This window comes from Bombus affinis, chromosome 9 (genome assembly GCF_024516045.1).
Source record: "Bombus affinis isolate iyBomAffi1 chromosome 9, iyBomAffi1.2, whole genome shotgun sequence".
NCBI classification, from domain to species: Eukaryota; Metazoa; Arthropoda; class Insecta; order Hymenoptera; family Apidae; genus Bombus; species Bombus affinis.
The window spans coordinates 2,175,481-2,195,110 of record NC_066352.1 but is presented as its reverse complement, the minus strand read 5'-3'; the positions used below and the strand labels follow the sequence as shown (position 1 = coordinate 2,195,110).

The following is a 19,630-nucleotide window of genomic DNA, read 5'->3' as shown; positions in this document are numbered from 1 at the left end:
AAGAATAAACGAGTGGGCATGCAATGAATTTGAGTTTTCCAACATTACTGATATCTTTTTTTTATGATTCAGTTTTTCCATTTCTTTTTTCGTCTTAGTTTAGTTTCTCATTCGTCATACCTACTTTTACTCTTTCGAAATTCTACTACCGGATAATTGTATAATATACCTACTTATTTCATAGTTTCTGCCACTCACTATTATATTTAGTATTACAGAGAGTTCAGTTCCTTTTTTCATTTCCTTTCTTTTCCTGACTCATTTTAAATAATTCCATATATACCCCATAACATTTATATCAGAACTATTTGAATAAAATTCGCGAATCTGGAGAAATTATAAAAATATGTTTGTTCGTCGTTATGAAACTTATCAAAATAGGTGGTCTAAGTACCATGTACAGTATGTATGTACTTACTGTAGTCTACACTACTGCATAAAATAGATATGCGTATATGTACTTGAAAATTTGACGTTTGAACACGTAAAATATAAGAAACAAGAAGCTGGAATGAAAATTGATTATGAATCAGAAATGAGGTTTCAAATCGTACGATATACAAGGTGCACCACGTAATAGTCGCCATGATTCTCAAACATTTCCGATAATTTGACAAAAAAATGTTCCGAATAAAAGTTAATCAGCTTTTAATTGGTTACAAATTGTAATATAAGAAATTTTCAGAATTTGTTTATTCGACAAAAAGTCAAACTTACCTTTAACTTTTTTACTTTTCTACTTACTCTAACTTTTAGGCTTTAAATGATATTGCGTATTTTGGAAGTGATATTGTTGTAGCTGATGTTAAGACAAGTTCAGCGACCTACTGTACTATAATCTTGGCATGACCGTGAATCTTGAAATTATCCATATCAAAATTTCAAAATGGTGGGCTTCAACAACAAAAATATTAATTATCCGCACATTATGAAAGGAAAATAAACGGCCTTATGTCGTATAGCAGTACCTTTGTGCATTCAATTATGATAAATGTTCGAATTGTAGCTCATAGTTTTGTAAGCACAATTTCGAACGATGTAATAAATTTGTATTGGTTGCTATTACCACAACGAATTTTTGATATGTGCGGATTGATGTGCGCTGCTGTTTATGCTTCATTTGCAATAACGTATATAACTTAACATAATATAATTGTACGTAATAATGTACATAATATGCTTAACATTTTTCTTATCGAAGTTTACCATTTTGAATTGTGTAATTTAATTGAGATAAAATAATTTTTAACGATAGCATTTGTCTTGATTAAGCCGATATTCCGACATTCATTTCAAGGTCATAATACAGTAGGTCGTTGAACTTGTCTTAATATCGGTTGTAACAGTATCAAGTCAAAAATACGCAGTGTCAAGGTATTCTTTGCTGTTTAGCAAGAAAAAAAATTTTGAAAATTTCTTATGTCGCAATTTATGAAAGTCGCAGCGACTGAAAGTTGATTAACTTATATTCAAAACATTTTCTTGTTAAATTATAGAAATAAATTATAGGCCTAAAAAATCATGGCGACAGTTAAATGATGCATCCTGTATATGAGTCAGAATATTCTCTTCAAAATATACATAAAACTGGCGTAAATCGTAAAATAAGCATTCAAAAGAAGGAAGGATAATAAATAGGATGAAAATAGAAAGAGATATATATGAATATATAATATACCGACATACATATGTATCTATGTATGTGTAAGCGGTTCTCGATTGTTCAATCTTTTTGTTTTGTCGAGCAGATCGGTCTCGGAACTTTTCTTAGGAGCGGTTACTTGGAGTTTCCGCGTTCCAGGATCGCACTCAATTCTACGGCAACAGGATGAGAGAATACTCCGCATACCGACCGTGGCTGCATTCCAAACTTATTCAACTACTAACGCAGTTGTTTGTCCTCATTTCGATTCGATCTTCTCGCTCATTTCTTTCGAATTCGAGACAAATTATGGTAAAAACGGCTAACAACTGTTTGAGTATTTTTAAGGGCTGTGTACTCTCTGTCTATCGATATTGTGTAACGATTCATTTCTTATAAAACAATAGGTATAACGGGCTCAATATTATGTCCGATATAGAAAATAAAGTTTCGCGATGAAAGATGTCGATTCGTTTTTTTTATAGTATAAATACCTACAGACATATATATAGGATATTATATATATAAATAATCATTAGTTTTTATATGGGTAAACTTTTATCGAAGAAACCTTAATCGAGTAAAATATAAAAATTATTTTAAGAAATATTTATTCGAATAAAAAATAGAATACATAAAATTATAAAATACAACTGGTACTGTCTTTCTGTTTTGTTTAAAAAAATGTTAGATGGTTCTCTAGTGTGATTGTTTTATATCAAGGTGTAAAAAGAGTATAACCAAAGAAAAAATGAAAAAAGGAAGTTCTGGCATTTCTAGTGTTAAAAGAATTCTATAGAGGATAATCGACTTTCATAGCCCGGTTACAGAAAGGATGTGGAAGAGCTGAAGTAGAACGTGTCGACAGAAGCAACTGGCACAAATTTCGATTACGTTGCAATCCTATATGAATTCTTGTACATTTTAAAAACACTCGACATACAGATTATACGAGCGACTCACTGTATAAGAACAGCATCGTTTACACGGAAAAAACAAACGTATAGCACGAGGCGCTTTTAAATAACGTCAGCGTAAAAATTAGAATTACCGAGTGACGTATACTTTATTGAAACAAGTGTTCTTGCTAAATCTAGCGCGTCACGATAATAAGTCGAGTAAATTGACGCGAACGTTTTTACATCTATTTCGAATACAATAATACGTTGGGCAGATAATTTGTATTGTTGCATAGTTGCTAGAGGAACCTTATCTTAAAAACGTATCACATATACTAAATGCGAGAAGTTGTTTATAAAAATATAAATAAGCGTAATTTGGAAAGTGTAGCAAAATTATTAAAAATACTTATCTTGGTAGCATAAGTACATCGCAGAAGATTTAGCCACGTGAGCGCGCGGTGTCCGATTACTGATGTAGCTGAAATTTCATGCTCTTCCTTCGTCCGTTTAATCTCCGAAATAATAATTACACATAACAGAATAGGAGTCGAGTTGATCACGTAAAACAAAGATACAACCACAAGCGTGTAAATAGTTAATATATGTATAACTGTATAAGATTATAAATTGGAATATCCTTGACGAGTCGCGCACCTGGAACCGGCAAGTGGGTCACTGTCATTCCCTTTGAACGATTTTCGAAGAGGAAGTCGCAAGCGGATAAGGTGTCTCCATCTCTGGCACGACTGGCACGCTGCTGGTCGCGAAGTTGACGTTGCAAAGTGCTGGAAAGAACTGGCCAACCAGAAGCCAACGAAACAAGATTCCTGCTATTTCTTCCTCCTCTTGAATCCACCGTTGCCTTCTGTTTCCTTGCCTTCCTTTAACTTTCTTCGACTTGTCTTGCGTTGCCTTGTCGTACCTTGCTTTGTCTTGTCTCGTATCGTCTTGTTTTGCTTTGCCTTGCATCGCCTTGCCCTGCCTTGCTTTGCCTCACTTTGCTCTGTTAACGTCACCGTATTTACCTACCTACGCGATCATCGTGTCGTAGTTCGTCATCTAACTTGTGTAGCATCTGACGTCATTCGAAAACTCAAACAACGTCAGAAACATCATATCAATATATGCATTATAATATAAGACATTAGATAAGGTAGGAATTTTTACATAAATTATATAAATTATATTTCACTTATAATTTAATCGATGAAAAAGGTTAAGGTGTTAGATACTGTGACTTGAATGCGTTACGTGCAAAGTTATACGTATACATACTAGAGATATTTCGCTTGGGTCTAAAGTCTTTTTCTTTATGTTTTCAGGCTTTACGATGATTAAACGCCATTAAAATTAATGATGAAATATCATACAGCACACATTACTTATAATGAGATGTTATTCGTATGATAATAGTTTTTCGAATATTTTACTTGTATACCTTTTATAGTTATATCTTTTTATTACATTTCATCAATATTTCAACTTCTTCTTCCTTTACTGATCAAAATATGTATACATATATAATATAAGGAATTATGGCATGATTCGTATCTGTAACGTGATTCGTATCTGTGATTGTAACGTGATTGTAACGGTATATATGATTTTAAATTACTTACAATGATTTATATACACAATGTTTTAGTTCGATTAGCAAACTGAATAAATGATCGATTGCTACATGATAATAAAAATAAAATAATGTTATATGATATTATCATTATTATAAATAATAGTAAGATATTGTGAAAATAACAGTAAAAATATAAAAGTTGATTATATAAGATTCAATAAGATCATAGAAATTCACAATCAAATGTGAAATGATCAGATAATTTTGGAGATGATGACTGAAGCTTGTAATTAATTATGCGCATCATTTTAATTTATGTAGTTAGAGACAAAAGAAAAAATATTTAGCCAGCTACTTTACTAACAGAGTGAAAATTTGGATATTCATGGTTTTGGCATAAAAGGGATAAATCTGAAAGACGACAGATCGATTAGAAAACGTTTGTAATTTATTTTTAATATCGTATTTATCGAAATTAATGCATAAAAGCAGTGTATACTGTATAAGAAATTTAGCATTATACATCAAGAATGCGACATCTTAATAAACAATCTCTTGTTCTCTTTACGTGCATGTTTGATGCAAAATTGTTGAATAATCCTAAATGTCGAAATAAAAGTTTAATAAACGTTTAATTAATTAATTAATAAAAGTTTAATAAAATTTAATTTTTTAAAATTGTAAGCAATCAAAAAGTACATATATAGTTAATATGGTAGAAGATTCTATTAAAAATCTATGAACGACTTCAAGCTTAAGCTATCGTGTGATTAAAAATTCTTGAGAAATAGAAATGAAAGAAACGAAGAAAGAGTAATGAAAGAACGATATACGTAAGGGACGATTTGTGAATGGGTCGAGAAGTAAAATTGCGTATACTTACCGGATTTGTTATTGGTCCGATTGTGTTCGACTGTTCGGCTATCCGGCTGCTGGTGTTGTACATACATACATGTATATAGCATATAGGTAAGCACATACTTGTAAATATTTGTACATACTCGTATCAAGATATGTCAACGTCACGGTTGATGATGGTATTCCGGTCGACGTTGGTAGCACTGTTAGCTCGGTTAACCTGGCCCAGAAACTAAGCCGGAACTACTGGAGGAATCAATGACCTTGGCACGAGTAACGCCAGGATATGCGAGGAAGAAAGTTCAATTCGCATTTGCTGTGCTATGGAGCGGAATCAAAAATTTCACGCGTGCAAGTGATTAAATTTTTATGTGGAATAAAGATGATACAATATGAAAGTAGAAATTTTGAGTTATAATAGAATTTTAAATATATGTCCAAAAATAATAGAAAATTAAGTTTTAATTAATTTGCTTCAATTTTCTATGTTGTTTTGTTAATTGGATTCCTTAAAATAAAATAATTTAAGCCAAAGGAAATATAGAATTTCTCATTCCTCAAGATACATATCTTTCGTTATACTACGGGAAACTTTTTAAAGTAAAAAAAATGAAATTTATTTTGTTAGTTATATTATCGTTATTAATTAGCTATATATTTTATTGAAATATTTTATTAATTGAATATCACGACAGGAATGTACAAATTTATAAATTAAGTATTATACTGAAGTTTTCAAACATGATATCTGTTACCACGCAATTGTATCTTAGAATTTGCTTAGCCAAAGTAACGAGAAATGTTAATTGTACAATAAATATATAAAAAATAAATAAAAATTTTAAATAGTTTAAATATAGTTTAATAATATAATTGATTAGAATTATCTCGTTTTTTATTACAATATATACATATATCTTTTATTTTATTATTCCTCATTTTTGAAAGCATCATGTTAAATTACACCATACAAAGAATGAATAGATGTAAATGACACAATTAAAAATGTGAAATAATAATAAATGCAGTTAGAGATTGAGTTATACTTCGAGTTGCATAGATTACTCAAGAATTATTGCGCGGTGTTAAAAATCTTACTTTTTACACAAGTTCTTGTAATTTGTTATACATTTCATATTTTCGAATAACAAGGTATTATTAATTGAACACTAGTAATTAATATCAATAATTAGTTGATATCAAACATAAATAGTAACGGTGATCAGTTAATCAAAATACTATTTTTCATCTTTTCTCACTTAACAATGAATATAACGATTATCATATTTTTATTTACTATCTTTTTTGTTAAGAGTATAATATTATTATTGTTATTATTATTATTATTATTACAATCAAAATAAAGTTGAATAAGTATGAAATAATTAAATTATTTAATGATGGAAAAAGAATTAAACTACGTGTTTTCTCAGTTTGTGTTTTTAACGTAAATAAATATTGTTAGAAGTAAATAATCTATTTCTTACAAGTACAATAATAACATCTGTTGGTGAATTACGTAAATTTCAAGTACAGCAAAAAGCTTGGTTTCATTTATTCTTTCGTGTCAGTATTATTACCTGCTTATTTTCTATAGATTATGTATTATCTGCGAATCAAGTTTTGTTGTCGCTTGACGATAAACCGTCGGCATTTTAATAATTTCAATCGTTGCAATAGCGCGCGTTATCTAAATATTCGAAACGCGTGACCGTCGTTTTTAGTTTCTGATTTAATAATAGCAAGGCACCCTTGGTGAAATACTCCATTAGATTAAGTGGTCATTCGAGCAAGGAAAGATTTATAAACAAGAATGCAGCCAAAAACAATAAAAAGGGACATTTGAATGTATCCCCCAAACTTATAAACTGTATAGTCCTCTTAAGCGAGGACTGTGAAAAGAAAAGGATATCTTGACAAGGCTCTTTTTGACAGCGATGATTTAGGGCTACGTTACACGCAGTGTTCACTTTTATACCGTTTTCCCTTGAGCCATCTACTCTGGATCACGCCACAAGCTTGGAAACCTGGAGGAAAGCGTTCGTTGCACCACAACTCACGTCGAGGTCCAATCTGAAGGGTAACTTCCTTCTTTATCGGAGTCCCTACGCGATGCCTCCTTGGAGAAGGAAGCTACCTTTCAGATTGAACCTTTTGAACCACATATTTTGCTATATCAGGAATTATAACGAAGGAGCAGAGAGAATCCTCAGAGTTACTTTGGCTTTGATACCAACCAGATATAAAGAAATCACGAAATCTATTTAACTCTTACTTATTTTGATAAAAGTTCTCATCCTTATCTCGCATACTCGGAAGTTTAATACTTCATTATTTGCGTTTGTCTCTTCGTGCAGACTTTTGTAAATTGTGGCGATGCCGCACTGTCGAAAAGACGCACGAGTCACCTTCGCGGCGGTTAATCCTAAATCTGGGGGAAACCTGTTTAAGGTACGTGGGCGCCAAGAAAAGCGTCGTTTTCGTTCGCCTAAGAAAAGAGGAAAACCGTATGGAGAACCCGTTGGACGGACGTAGAAAGTGATCATGTGTAAAGAATTAGCAAAATATAGTGTATATATGTACATAATCACAAAGCCGTTACTTAAAAACCATTCTTCGTCTTTTATTCTAACTCCATTTCATTCTAACTCCTAAATTGCGCATAAAGTATATTTGTAGCAATTAGCGACCGAGAATTAATTCTTCTCCCGCGAAAAACTGAAGAAGCTTCTTTACCAACACGCAACCCAGCCCGCATTCCCGCTAGAGTCGCTATAAAATTGGGACAGTTCGTGCCATCTAAGAAGCAACTAGAATATTATTAACTGGCACGAACCGAACAAACTTCTCAGTATATTTACATATGTACATGTATAGATATATATGTATATTAAAATATGTATATTGTTTCGAATTTACAAGTGTCCAAGTAATTATTAATTATTTGTGCGTATAAATGAATATAATATCTCAATCCTTTGACCGCTTAAAATTCTTGTATATCTTAATTGCTAATGGAAAGATTTACTGAAAATCGAAAATTCAGTAGTGACCTTTATACCTCTATTAACATAATGTTAACCTTTGCCTGTAATGAAAACCAGTCAGTTGATATATTTTTTCAAAAATGTTTTTAAAGTGAATTTGCGAAACATCGCAATAATAGTTTCACGTTAATTTAATTTACAGCACATATTTTTGTGCTTTGGAACAAAGAAATCCGTCAGTTAGATATTCTTACTAATATTAATGTTGAATGACAATATATGTACGTGTTTGAAATGTTAAAAACTCAATTATTTCGCTGCCATAAACATCTTTCCTATACTCGCTTTTAGTGTGTTATCATATTGCTCCTGACATTGACAGTTATGTTACTTCGAAAATGTTTTTTTGCCAGATTGTTCAATATATTCCGACTATAGATTAATTATATTCTATTGTGGATATTATCGTGAAATATGGATAACGTGACAGTGAGTAATGAATTTTATTTCCAATAAAAGCACATGTGTTTCTAAACCTTTATATATTATTATTTATCTTTTTTCTTTTTTAATTCTGTTTGTATCTAAATTTATATATTTTATACATTTTTGTTTTATATGTTTTTGATAATACAAGCTTTGTATCCATATATACATGTATTACGCACTTGTATATTTAAGAATTAATAATTTTATACTGAAATGATGTTTGATGATATTTATGTAATAACATATTGATATATATTGTGTTATAATTCTAGGGAATAATACGTGCCATATATCGAGGATTTGTAGATAGCTTAAGGGGAGCTATTGTTTTATTTTATATGGACAAACGTATTAATGAAAAATTACTTAAACAACCATCTTCTAAAGAAATTCAAAGAAAAGACATAGTTGTTGCAACTCCTCCCCAAAAACATTTCAATCAGTTAAGGTATAGTTTAATTAGAAAGTTATGCAAATCATACACATATACTTCAATTATAAAATACTAATATCATGTTATATATGATATGTTTTCAGAGAATCAAAAGTGTTGAAACGAACAATTCAGTGTTGTGCTTTAAATGGTGGTGTATTTTGGGCTAGTATATTAATCTTTGAATGTGGTTTACTCCCATTTCTTAAGTACTTATTGACCATTATATTTGGTCATTCACCGGGTATGGGTATGACTGTATGGTCTTGGATGAAACCATTCCTGTCATTAACTTTTGGCACTGTATGGGTACTACCACTATTTGTGCTCAGTAGGATAGTCAACAGTTTATGGTTTCAGGTATGAATTATTTGATCTCAGAATGAGAAGCTTTGGCCAGTAACCACTGAAGGTTAATATCACATGCTATATATTTGTAAACCATGTAGGACATAGCAGACAGCGCTTATAGGTATAGACAAGGGAGGCCATTACTTTTATCCAGTGTGAGCAAGCTTGTAGCAGACACGCTTTTCAGTATATTGGTTCAAGCATTATTTTTGGGTCAAGGAATGTTAGTATCTAGGATTCCGTTACCTCCTATAGGTGATATCCTTGCCCTTATACACATGTGCCTTTTATATGCTCTCTATGCTTTTGAATACAAATGGTTTAATATGGGTTGGGAGTTACATAGACGATTGAGTTTTATCGAGAGTAATTGGCCATATTTCGTGGGTTTTGGTCTGCCATTAGCAGTACTTACCCAACTGCCCAGTTCGTATGTAATAAGGTAATCAATCGTTTAAAATGTTTTGTCTTGTTTTTTATCTGAGAACTTTTAATGATTAAACTATCATTTATTTTAGTGGCTGTGTATTTTCTATACTATTCCCATTATTTATTGTAAGTGGAAATGAAGCAGTACCTGTGACTGGTGTCTGGTACATATTTTAATGTTATTAAAGCATGTATATACATATAATAATTCACTTCATAATTTTAATTCTTTGTTTTAGTGATTGTCCATTAAAACTATTTTCGCCTGTAATTGCTATTGCAAATACACTTTTCAATAAAACGATTGGGTCCACAAACAGGCGGTGACAGAAAAAGATATAACAAATTTCTGTGGGATAATAAATATGTAGCAATAAATTGTATCTTTTCAGGTTTTCACATAAGTTTTATTATTTTTTATAAGGTATATGCTTAATTAATTTTTTTCTGTTAACTCCTATGTTGTCTGTGGGATTGTGAATGAGGTTCATATTTTCTTAATTTTCTATAACAATGTAAAGAAAATTAAGGATATGACCTATGTACTAATAGCGTTATTTGTAAATAGAAATACATTTATAAACTATGTATGTAAATATGCAGGAACAAATTGTAGTAAGGAGTCTTTGTAAATGCATTATATTGAGTAAAATGTTCAAGACATACGTTAATAGTAAAGAATTTATAAACTTGGTAACATTTAAAAAGTCATTATAGATGTTCCTTATTGTATTGCAAAGGATAAAAGTAACTTGCAATTTTATACATTTTTATTATTATTATTATTATTAAATGAAAAAAAATATAATATGCTTGGGTAAAATAATTGTATAAAATTTGTAATACTGTTTATAAGTTACATAAGTGGAAAAATATAAATACAGTTGCTCACATATTTGTATAACAAAAAATAATTTTTTTGTTAAACATTGATCGATATATATATATATAGTTATTCATTCATTCTTTATTCAAATTTGTGGAGATATGTTGCTTTATACAATACACAAACCTTGACAGATAATATTACATTAATTTGTTTCTATATTACTATTTCTAATTCTTAAATCACAAAGTACGTAATAATATTATTAATTTAAAATTAATTATAATTGTAAAATATTTAAAATTAAAATTAAAGTTGATTTATTTAATCACATTCGTAAAATAACAAAAATTATTTTTGCGACAAAATCTGTTTACATTGACATGCAATTGAATTTGTTTAAAATAACATAGTTTTATAATAATACAATGTAATCAAAATTATAATATATCCAGTAAATATTTACAAGATAATATTCTGCAAATAACTTAAATTATTTATTGTAATTTTATTTATATATTATTTTAATAAGGTGAAGGTAAATTGTTTTATATACTATATGTAGCATAATAAATAGTACAAAATAATTTTTGAAATAAACATTGCCAATTTTAACAGATTTTCTATCTTTTTTATATAAAAAATTAATATATACATAATTTAAAAATTAATATTCAATACCAATACATAAAGCAAAATGTTATTTTTTCTGAAATTAAAATTTTTTTTATTAACAATACAAAAGTCACGAGAGAAGCTCTTGAAGAGCTAAAAGATCACTATCAGACGGTTCTTCTTTAATTCTGTACGAATTTGCTAAAGCATAATGCCTATGTAAAGCAGCAAATCCAAGTCCTGGATCTGTTTCTTCTTCCATTACTGGACTTGTTCCTCTTTCCATTGGTTGATTCTTGCTTACCTAATATTTGATTATAATTTCATTTATACACAGTTTTAATTATATGTAAATAAAATATTTAATTACATACTTCGAAACGTTGTTGTTTATACATAGCCAATTTACGAGTTCCAGGTGTGCTTTGTATAAGATTTTGTATAGTAGGATGTGAAATTCCAAAAAAATCAGCACCTTTTGGTGCTATTGTACGAAGTGCAAGAGAAATTGCCATTAATAATTTGGAATGACACTCATCAGGAGTAGAGCCAACCAGAGGCTGATCTAGATCATTATCGGATACAATTTCAAATCTGCAAGTAATCCTAAACATTGTATATTTACATACATAAAATTATATTGATTATCAGTGTCACTATATACCTTGGTTTTGGTCCACCATCTAATATCTTACATGTATATAAACTTTTTGTTCTTACATCCCTTAAATTAGCATATACCCTAGTACTGCAGTAACCTACTGGATAAATGAGATCCTCTGTATGATAAGCCATTCTGTCCGATACTACTTCTCCAAGGGAGTAGACAGTAAGATCACCTAAAGAAATAGGAAATATAGGTCTCCCATGGACGTCCAATGGTATTAATTGGACTACTTTCCTCGCAGTTTTATTGTAACGTTTAGCCTTATTTTTTGTTTCTAAAACAAATAAAAGTTTTATATTACTTATTTTGTTGAGTTGCTATACACACAATGTCTCAATTACTTGGAATTATATTACATTACACTTGATGTAACTGAATTTAGAATACTTTCATACCTGAGCCATCGGTCGAAGCTCTTTTCTTTGCAGTTTTTTTAGGAGTAGAGCATTCTGAATTAAACGAACTAGGATTAATACTGTTTGATTGAGATCGAGCTATCATAGTAGAAGGATCTATATCTCCTTGTTGTTGACATAATTTACGTAAAAGAAACAGTCTCTCTTCTTTCACAAGCATAAGATTTTCTTGCATTTGTGCAACTTGATCACATAATGCTGCATTTTCCTGTAATTATACATTTATACTTCAAAACTTCTGTAGTAACCAAATTTTGTTATTGTTCTCTTTTACTCATATTTTGTTTAAAACAATATATCATCGCGAAAGAAATATTATCATAGTAAATAAGCTTACGAATACTGTATCCTTTATGATCCTTTTTAACCTTCGGTATTTCTTTTTGTATTTTAAATTTTGCTGTAATTCTGCATTTTTTTTAAATTCATTGTAATAGTTATCATAAGTTTGAGTCATTGTGAATTCATTACAATAGACACAAAATATCGGAAGAGGTTATGATGGAGTGATGTTTGTGATTATTTTTTATCGCATATATATTAGTTTACGTCTATAACTAAGATAATGCAAAAGTTAGTATAGTAAGTACATATAGAAATGAGTAGGAAGACCGCCGATGTAACGTTTAAAAAGTCAGCGAAAATATGCGCAGTAAAGGGCCTCTAGCGGTCAACAGTCGCACTATATACACATTTCTTCCCTGCTGCTCTTGGTGGAAGTACTATACGACAAAATGGGAAATGTGCATCTATACCGGTGACTAATGAAGGGTAAGAGCGAAAAAAACGTAAAAGTTTCTTCAAAGTGAAGAAAAGATGAAATATTAGAAATAAGTTCATTTTTTCTTATTGATTACAGAAGCAACAATCTGAATACCACAAGCTACCGACAACAATGAACATCAACAGCAGCAGCGATATTCTCAGAAATGATTGACAAGAGAACACAATAAAAAATAACATCATTTCTTGTAAAATAATTATATAAAATGTATTTAGAATGAGTTCCTACAAATCAGATTGTAATTTTGTAATTTTACAATAATTTTATTCTGTCGTTTGATCGATAGAACTAAAATAACTCTTCTCATATGGCAATTGGAAATGACGATCAAAAGTTGTATTCATGGTGCGCGACGCGGTGGTGTGACGCAGCGTTTTACCGATCATTTTCGAATCTTCACTCGTCAGTACATAACTTTAAACGTTTGCTTTCAGTCAACTTCGTACGGTACTGTACGAACTCAGATTTCTCATCTTGCTGTGTATACGCATATTTCTCCCGCTAAACCAAAGCACCAGAGAAGGATATGTGCATATAGTTCGATCCTTTGACCGCTAGGGGGTGATAATTCGTGGAGTATATTTTTGGCTGAATTCGTAATTTCCCTATTCATCTTTGGTACTTACGTAATTTGGAAAATTTATAACATGAAGTATTAAATGTAATAATAATACAATAGTATACTTTCATTTATTTAAAATGTGTTAGCAAAAATAATTTTGTATATTAAATTATACAAACAGTTTTTATATTTTTATATTTACCAGAGAGGAAATGAGAAAGCTCACGTTCATTGTTCTAGTTGTTCTACACTACAGATGCTGCACCACGCGGCCAAGCACTGAAGTTCCACGCTAAATATACAAGAAACTATTTAGTTTTTCCACAAACGTGCTATACCCGCTGTGATTCTACGTTTTAAGAGTCTATTTCATTATACGGTTCTATGGAAAACTATTATATTTGATATAGACGAATATGAGAATAACAAAATCGCACAATAATTAAACTTAATTGTCTTAGAAAGAGAAATTAATTGTTTATTCTTTTTAGAGAAGAAAAGAGAACCTTTCCTTTAAAACCATAATGGATCAATAGAATGGTCAGTAGAATTTTAGTGTATTCTTCATACTCCAATAACTTTGTAGCATTAACATTAAATTTACTTTCCTAGCAATAGCGATTTACTTTCCTTGTTTCTGTTATAATGAAACTTGAATTTCATTTTAATATTAATTTCAGTAATTGATAGGCTGCGAATAATATTTCTGACGTGATGTATGTTTTTTTGCATGCGTATTCGTTTACAGAAACGGTAAAAACAAAAGAACAAGTTATCTGCAGACAAGATTTGATGCCATGACTAATTTGTTCATTAGGATATTTATCTGTAAGACAATTATCTGTACGAGCAAGTTTAGGGTAGTCGTGTTTACAGCACGTTCTGATGATTTAAAAATGCCGAACTTGCGTAGTTTCGCTTCGACGTTCGTCTATATTGACGATTGTACAAAGAATGCCCAAATATGCTAAGCGTCGCACTTGCAAAACGTTGGGGATCATTAGCCTACGACGCCGCACGGCGGGAGGCTTAATTTATAACATCAAGTGCGAACGCTTCCTTTTCCTACAGTCGAGGGTGACGAAGGCTAAAGGAACTTCCACTACTATAAACTATAGGTCTTTATTTGCACGATGGCGCAGTAACTGTGGTATGGGGGTAGCCTCAATCGGTTGGTAGATGTCGGTAACGGAATCCGTCCGTGACTTGTTATACGGCTGCGTATGGTTCTTTGCCAACAAGCCTTGATAGTTCATTCGGCTCCCTTCTTCTTGTAAGTGTATTCTATGATCGTGATCCATTTTCGTTCCAGCTACAACCGCATTTCGTTCTAAACTGATAACCGGGATCAGTAGTGTTTTTCCTTGGTTACGTTCCAGGATGGACCGTACCCGTCTTGTACAACCAAATGAATTGGCTGGTTGCGTTCCAGAACGGACTGCGTCCGTCCTACAACCGGCGCAGCACTCTTCCTCGTTGCGCTCCGAGATAAGTTGCGCCCGTCTTCCATAAGCGGGAGCACACTAACGTTTTTCCCGGTGCGTCTCAAACGAGGGACTGTGTTCGCCCTACAACCGGGTACAACAATCATACTCTGTGTTTCTGGAGCGGTCTTCCTTTTCCAAGGATGCGGCTCAATTCGATGTATTCGTGATCTCTAAGTCTAATCCAGGAGCGATTACTCCACGACCTTCACGTCCTCTTGTTAATTTTTTGTATACAGAAAGAAATAGATATACATACATAGATATTCATACGATTCCCATTTCCGTATTGTTTTGATAGTCTTCTGGAGGCTATCAATTCTTGTAAGAGAAGATTTCTATTCCGAGTCATCGTGATCGTCGTATTGATCATTGTGGTCGCGATCCCGGCTTGCCCCGAGCAACAGCGGCTATCGACTGGAATCGTCTTACTCCTTCTTGCCCCTTCTCTACATCATCGTATTTTTTGTATTTCTATATCTTGTATTTCTGAAGTAGCTTTCGACCAGTTTCGATTCGTTAATCAACTGCATCAACACCAGCTGCTCTACAATATATAATCAGGCATTTTCTCATCCTTATTACCTGTGCGTACAGTTCCTTTTGGATCTTTCCGTCTTCCGGAGCGAGTTACGCGATATTCTTCCGCAGTGAAGCCCGATCCGATCTACTTCCTCCTCATTTAAGAATCTAGAATTCAATTTGGAATTCGACTCTCAGCCACGGTTAGTCCCCGAAGCCTATCAACGCTTGCTTTGGCGTGGTGGTGACGACGACATCCCCTGTTGTGTATCGTTCATTTTTATCTATAATGGTGGTGGTGAGAGCGTTAACGATTATCTTATTGTACTATTGGTACGGTCCGTTCGCCCCTGGGTTGATCGTTGGCTGACGTCCCAAATTACAGGCTCTCCAAACTGTAAAACTCGTTCCTCGACCACTAATTATCCCAATTATCTCTTTCTGAGGTAAACCCTGAGGAAACTAAGTTTAATTATTGTGCGATTTTGTTACTCTCGTGTTTGCCTATATCGAACAGAATAGTTTTCCTTAGAACCGTACAATGAAATAGGCTCTTGGAACTACAGCGTGTATACCTCGTTTATGGTGGAACTAAATAGGTTATTTGTATATGCTAACGTGGAACCAAACAGAGCAGATCCCTAATTTTATAGGTTCTTGTACATGCTAGCGTGGTATAGCTTCAGTATTTCTTCGTTAGAGGCAGCACTAGTCCGGAAACAAGCGGAATTATAAGCGCGAGCGCTCTCATTTTCTTTCTGTATTTATATACATATATCATTAAAAAACTACTGAACTTCCAAAACTCTTTAAATTCCATGTTCAAATATGATTTTTCTTTTTACCAATATTATTATCGCCAATATCGCATTTAATTGTTAGTTTTCTAATCTGTAACTGAATTAAAATTTTATGTTTTTAAACTTGTAGCTTATTTTTAGCGCGTTAAAGTAATTTTCAAGTAAAATATTATTTTTTATATGTAATATTTTCTGATTAAGAAAATTGAAGAAAGGTATTCCTCAAAGTTTGGGACCTGTCGTTTAGAAATAAAAAATGTCAAGAGTATTCGTTGAATAAAATTTGTTCGTGCTTCATATAGCAAATCATAATCGAATTTAAGTACATTTTATAAAACGAAATCTTTTACGTAGATTGGTTCTGAGACACGAAAGGGAAGAAAAAGATTTAAAGTTTATTTCGAAAATACGATTTATTAACCTGTCGAACGTAAATTCTGTAACGCGCGCTCGCACGCACAATGTCCTTTCTGTCATGTTCATCTCTAAGTACATTCTCACGCACGCGGTATACAAAATCTATATTGTTACTATACTTAAACATCGTGACGCGTAGCTTATCCATTTAGACGTACACTATCCTAGGGATCGTGTTTTTAAGTTACTATGATGATTACAGTAACTCAGTCCGTCGAAGAATTTCCTTTATGCAATTATACGCGAATTTGCCGAGAGACACGTGTTTGCGTACATCCAAGTTATCTCCCTCGCTCTCGATTCCTTTTTTCCCTGTATGTACTCTATTAATCTTTACTCGTGTTAATTCATTACCGATATTCATTAGAAAAGATTATCCTTTTTGATAAATTTGCTATACAAATGCATTTGTTGCTTTTTTGCGCTTTAGAGAGAGAGAGAACGGGAATCATCGTTTGAAGTAGTTTTAAGATTAAGAAGGAAAGAAATTACGTTCACTTTAATATTTCTCGCCATATCCTAATTTTTACGTATTTAACTCTAATTACTCTTATTTTATACTGTATTACATCGTATTATTTGAAAATTGAGTCAAATTTTAAACAAAATTAAAGTATTAATTCCGATAAAAGGAAAAAGCGATAACTTCGTATTTTTTATACTTTTCTCTATTACGTTAGGGTACCTACTATATTTTTCAAAATGTGAAACGAAATATAAAATTTAATTTCGATGATTCCCAATCAATAGAATCAACGAACTCATTCTTAATCGCACCTGTAGTCTCCTTTACTGATTACAGCATCAAACGACTACTAACCGACTAACGCGTCAGTTATTACTAATATACGAATCACAGTTGCGATCAACAACTAACTGTTCGTCGATCTTTCTCAAAAAATGTATATTTGACAAAAGTTCAAAATACAGTAAGAGTGAGGGAGAAAAAATTGTGTACTCGACTTCACTCAGGGCACGTAAATAAATATTATACATTAATATAATCGAAGGCTCAGCGACTCGGCGGTGAAAAGCGGTACAAGTTCAGTTTTCTCAAAACGAGATAAGAACGATATATGGGCATGTATTTATCTGGACAATTTTGTTTCGAGATATTGTCTTTGCGGAGTAGTATGTATATTATGTAACGTGTTGTAATATTCTTTTCAAATTCAAGATTTCGTCACTTGTACTACTTTCCTTTCGAGTTCCTCGATTAATTATTTGAACAACTGACACGACTCTCAATTGTATCCCAGAAATTTTCTCCTAATTTCCAATGATACTCGAAATAAATAAAAAAAGGAGAGAAAAATGAAAACGAATGATTCTGCTTGGAGTTTGGATTTCATTTTTGTCGGCACAGTCCATGCATGGTTTACGTAAGTACAACGGAGATCACTGTATGGAACGAATTATAGTCAGATATACATATACATACATACATCTATACGGCAGGGAGCAGTTTTCATTCTTTTCCAGATTTAACTACGTACAAAAAATATCCTTATCAGTTACATACGTTTTATGTACACAATGTACCTACGTGTTTCCTCCGATGATTGTAATAGTATAAGTGCGTGTGCGTACTGTACAACCTGTAGCCTATTTAACATCCAAACGAGAAAGATCACAATTTATGTATGTTTTATCTTTTCTTTTGTTTTTACAGAGACACGATGTCGAGTATAAGATGACACATAGTCTCTTTATACAGAGTGCCGCAAAACGACTTTAATCGAAATAGTATTAGCTTTTGTACGTCTCGAGGGATTTTTAGACTACATTAACGAACTTGTTGTCAGGTTTTCAAAATTTTCTATAAAATGATATGAAAGTCGTTTTTTTCTTTTAAGCCTAATTCAAAAGTTACACGAAAGATTTTGACGCTAAGTTATAAATATTGTGAGAAGATTCATATTTGATTTTGACAGTGCGAAGTACTATTACAATCAAATACATACAAAATATTTTTATATTATACAAATTGTACAGAGCGCATGAACAGTATAGATAAAATATACGTAACAAAAGAAAATACGGAAATATAGTATTATAATTAGTATAATTAGTACTAATCGAATCATTTAAATGCAATCGTTTACTTTTGCGACACACTGTATATAGACTTTTAATTTCATTTTATAGATTACGCTTTTCTCTTCCGTCGTTATCTCAATTTACATTAGCGAATTATGTGGATCATTCCATCTAACTCTCTTCTATCTAACTGAACGATATGACAAAAACGTATATCTTCGACTCTTGTTGTCCATAAACGCCCCTTTGGCCTTCCTATTGGCGTGTTTCGTTCGAAAATATTGCGACTCTCGCATCTTTTCTTCGATCCCTTTGTACATGTTTAGAAGTCTTATTCTCTGTATATATATAATGTCTTTTTATGTATTTTGCGCGTTCTTCTCATCGATGACAATTTATATTATCGGAAATATTTATTGTATCATTTGAATTATATCACTTATATCTCTTCTATTATTAATACTAGGGAAATAAATTAATTTTAAGCTATCCGTACAGTGCGATTCGAATAAATTTCCACGAATCTAAAATATACATGTATCGTGTATCACTAACTTTTATCGCCGAATGTGAAAATCAATTAAAAATATTTTTTCTTATAAAAAATATTATCGTGATTTTGCGTCAATTTTATAAAGGAGTTACACGAGCTAGTTTTAAATTTGAGAGTGATACAATAAATATTTCCAGTAGCATATTTCGGAATTACGTAGCTTTAATTATCGTAAACCGATTTCCCTCGTCCTCTGTTTGGTTTCATTACGTAAAGGGTTCAAAAGGGCAGATATACATTCTCGTCCTAGCGAAGAGCGAATTAGTTAGGCCGAACACAA

The 19,630-nt window shown here is 31.9% G+C and overlaps 2 protein-coding genes and 2 long non-coding RNA genes across 7 annotated transcripts; 3 read left to right on the top strand and 1 right to left on the bottom strand.

Annotated features, from left to right (window-relative positions):
• Positions 1 to 2,793: 2,793 nt before the first annotated feature.
• Positions 2,794 to 5,380, top strand: LOC126920354 (uncharacterized). 2 transcript variants are annotated; one of them, XR_007711947.1, is made up of 3 exons: positions 2,794 to 3,697; positions 3,867 to 5,086; positions 5,177 to 5,380. It is a non-coding gene; the product is annotated as an uncharacterized LOC126920354 (long non-coding RNA). The 2 variants fall into 2 exon arrangements; XR_007711946.1 differs by having other exon boundaries at positions 3,867 to 5,380.
• A 2,443-nt stretch (positions 5,381 to 7,823) lies between these two features.
• On the top strand, positions 7,824 to 10,371 carry LOC126920347 (etoposide-induced protein 2.4). Of its 2 annotated transcripts, XM_050730567.1 has the most exons (7): positions 7,824 to 7,921; positions 8,376 to 8,451; positions 8,724 to 8,899; positions 8,989 to 9,244; positions 9,334 to 9,677; positions 9,754 to 9,828; positions 9,904 to 10,371. In XM_050730567.1, exons 2-7 carry the CDS (start codon positions 8,437 to 8,439, stop codon positions 9,989 to 9,991), a joined length of 954 nt encoding a protein of 317 aa, XP_050586524.1. In that variant the 5' UTR covers positions 7,824 to 7,921; positions 8,376 to 8,436; the 3' UTR covers positions 9,992 to 10,371. The 2 variants fall into 2 exon arrangements, with proteins under 2 accessions (XP_050586524.1, XP_050586523.1); XM_050730566.1 differs by having other exon boundaries at positions 7,855 to 8,451.
• Positions 10,372 to 11,099: 728 nt separating this feature from the next.
• On the bottom strand, positions 11,100 to 13,826 carry LOC126920345 (transforming growth factor beta regulator 1). Of its 2 annotated transcripts, none has more exons than XM_050730564.1 (5): positions 13,737 to 13,826; positions 12,168 to 12,396; positions 11,770 to 12,046; positions 11,480 to 11,699; positions 11,100 to 11,409 (listed from the first exon to the last, which is right to left on the bottom strand). In XM_050730564.1, exons 1-5 carry the CDS (start codon positions 13,764 to 13,766, stop codon positions 11,236 to 11,238), a joined length of 930 nt encoding a protein of 309 aa, XP_050586521.1. In that variant the 5' UTR covers positions 13,767 to 13,826; the 3' UTR covers positions 11,100 to 11,235. The 2 variants fall into 2 exon arrangements, with proteins under 2 accessions (XP_050586521.1, XP_050586520.1); XM_050730563.1 differs by lacking the exon at positions 13,737 to 13,826 and adding an exon at positions 12,526 to 12,920.
• Positions 12,836 to 14,004, top strand: LOC126920355 (uncharacterized). Its single transcript, XR_007711948.1, has 3 exons — positions 12,836 to 12,959; positions 13,048 to 13,633; positions 13,740 to 14,004. It is a non-coding gene; the product is annotated as an uncharacterized LOC126920355 (long non-coding RNA).
• Positions 14,005 to 19,630: the final 5,626 nt, after the last annotated feature.

Coding starts and splice junctions, on each gene's coding strand:
- LOC126920347 (XM_050730567.1), top strand. Junction 9,678..9,753: donor CCCAGTTCGTATGTAATAAG/GTAATCAATCGT, acceptor CATTTATTTTAG/TGGCTGTGTATTTTCTATAC. Junction 9,829..9,903: donor GTACCTGTGACTGGTGTCTG/GTACATATTTTA, acceptor TCTTTGTTTTAG/TGATTGTCCATTAAAACTAT.
- LOC126920345 (XM_050730563.1), bottom strand. CDS start 12,645: ATGACTCAAACTTATGATAACTATTACAATGAATTTAAAAAAAATGCA. Junction 11,700..11,769: donor GATGGTGGACCAAAACCAAG/GTATATAGTGAC, acceptor GATTACTTGCAG/ATTTGAAATTGTATCCGATA. Junction 11,410..11,479: donor ATAAACAACAACGTTTCGAA/GTATGTAATTAA, acceptor ATCAAATATTAG/GTAAGCAAGAATCAACCAAT.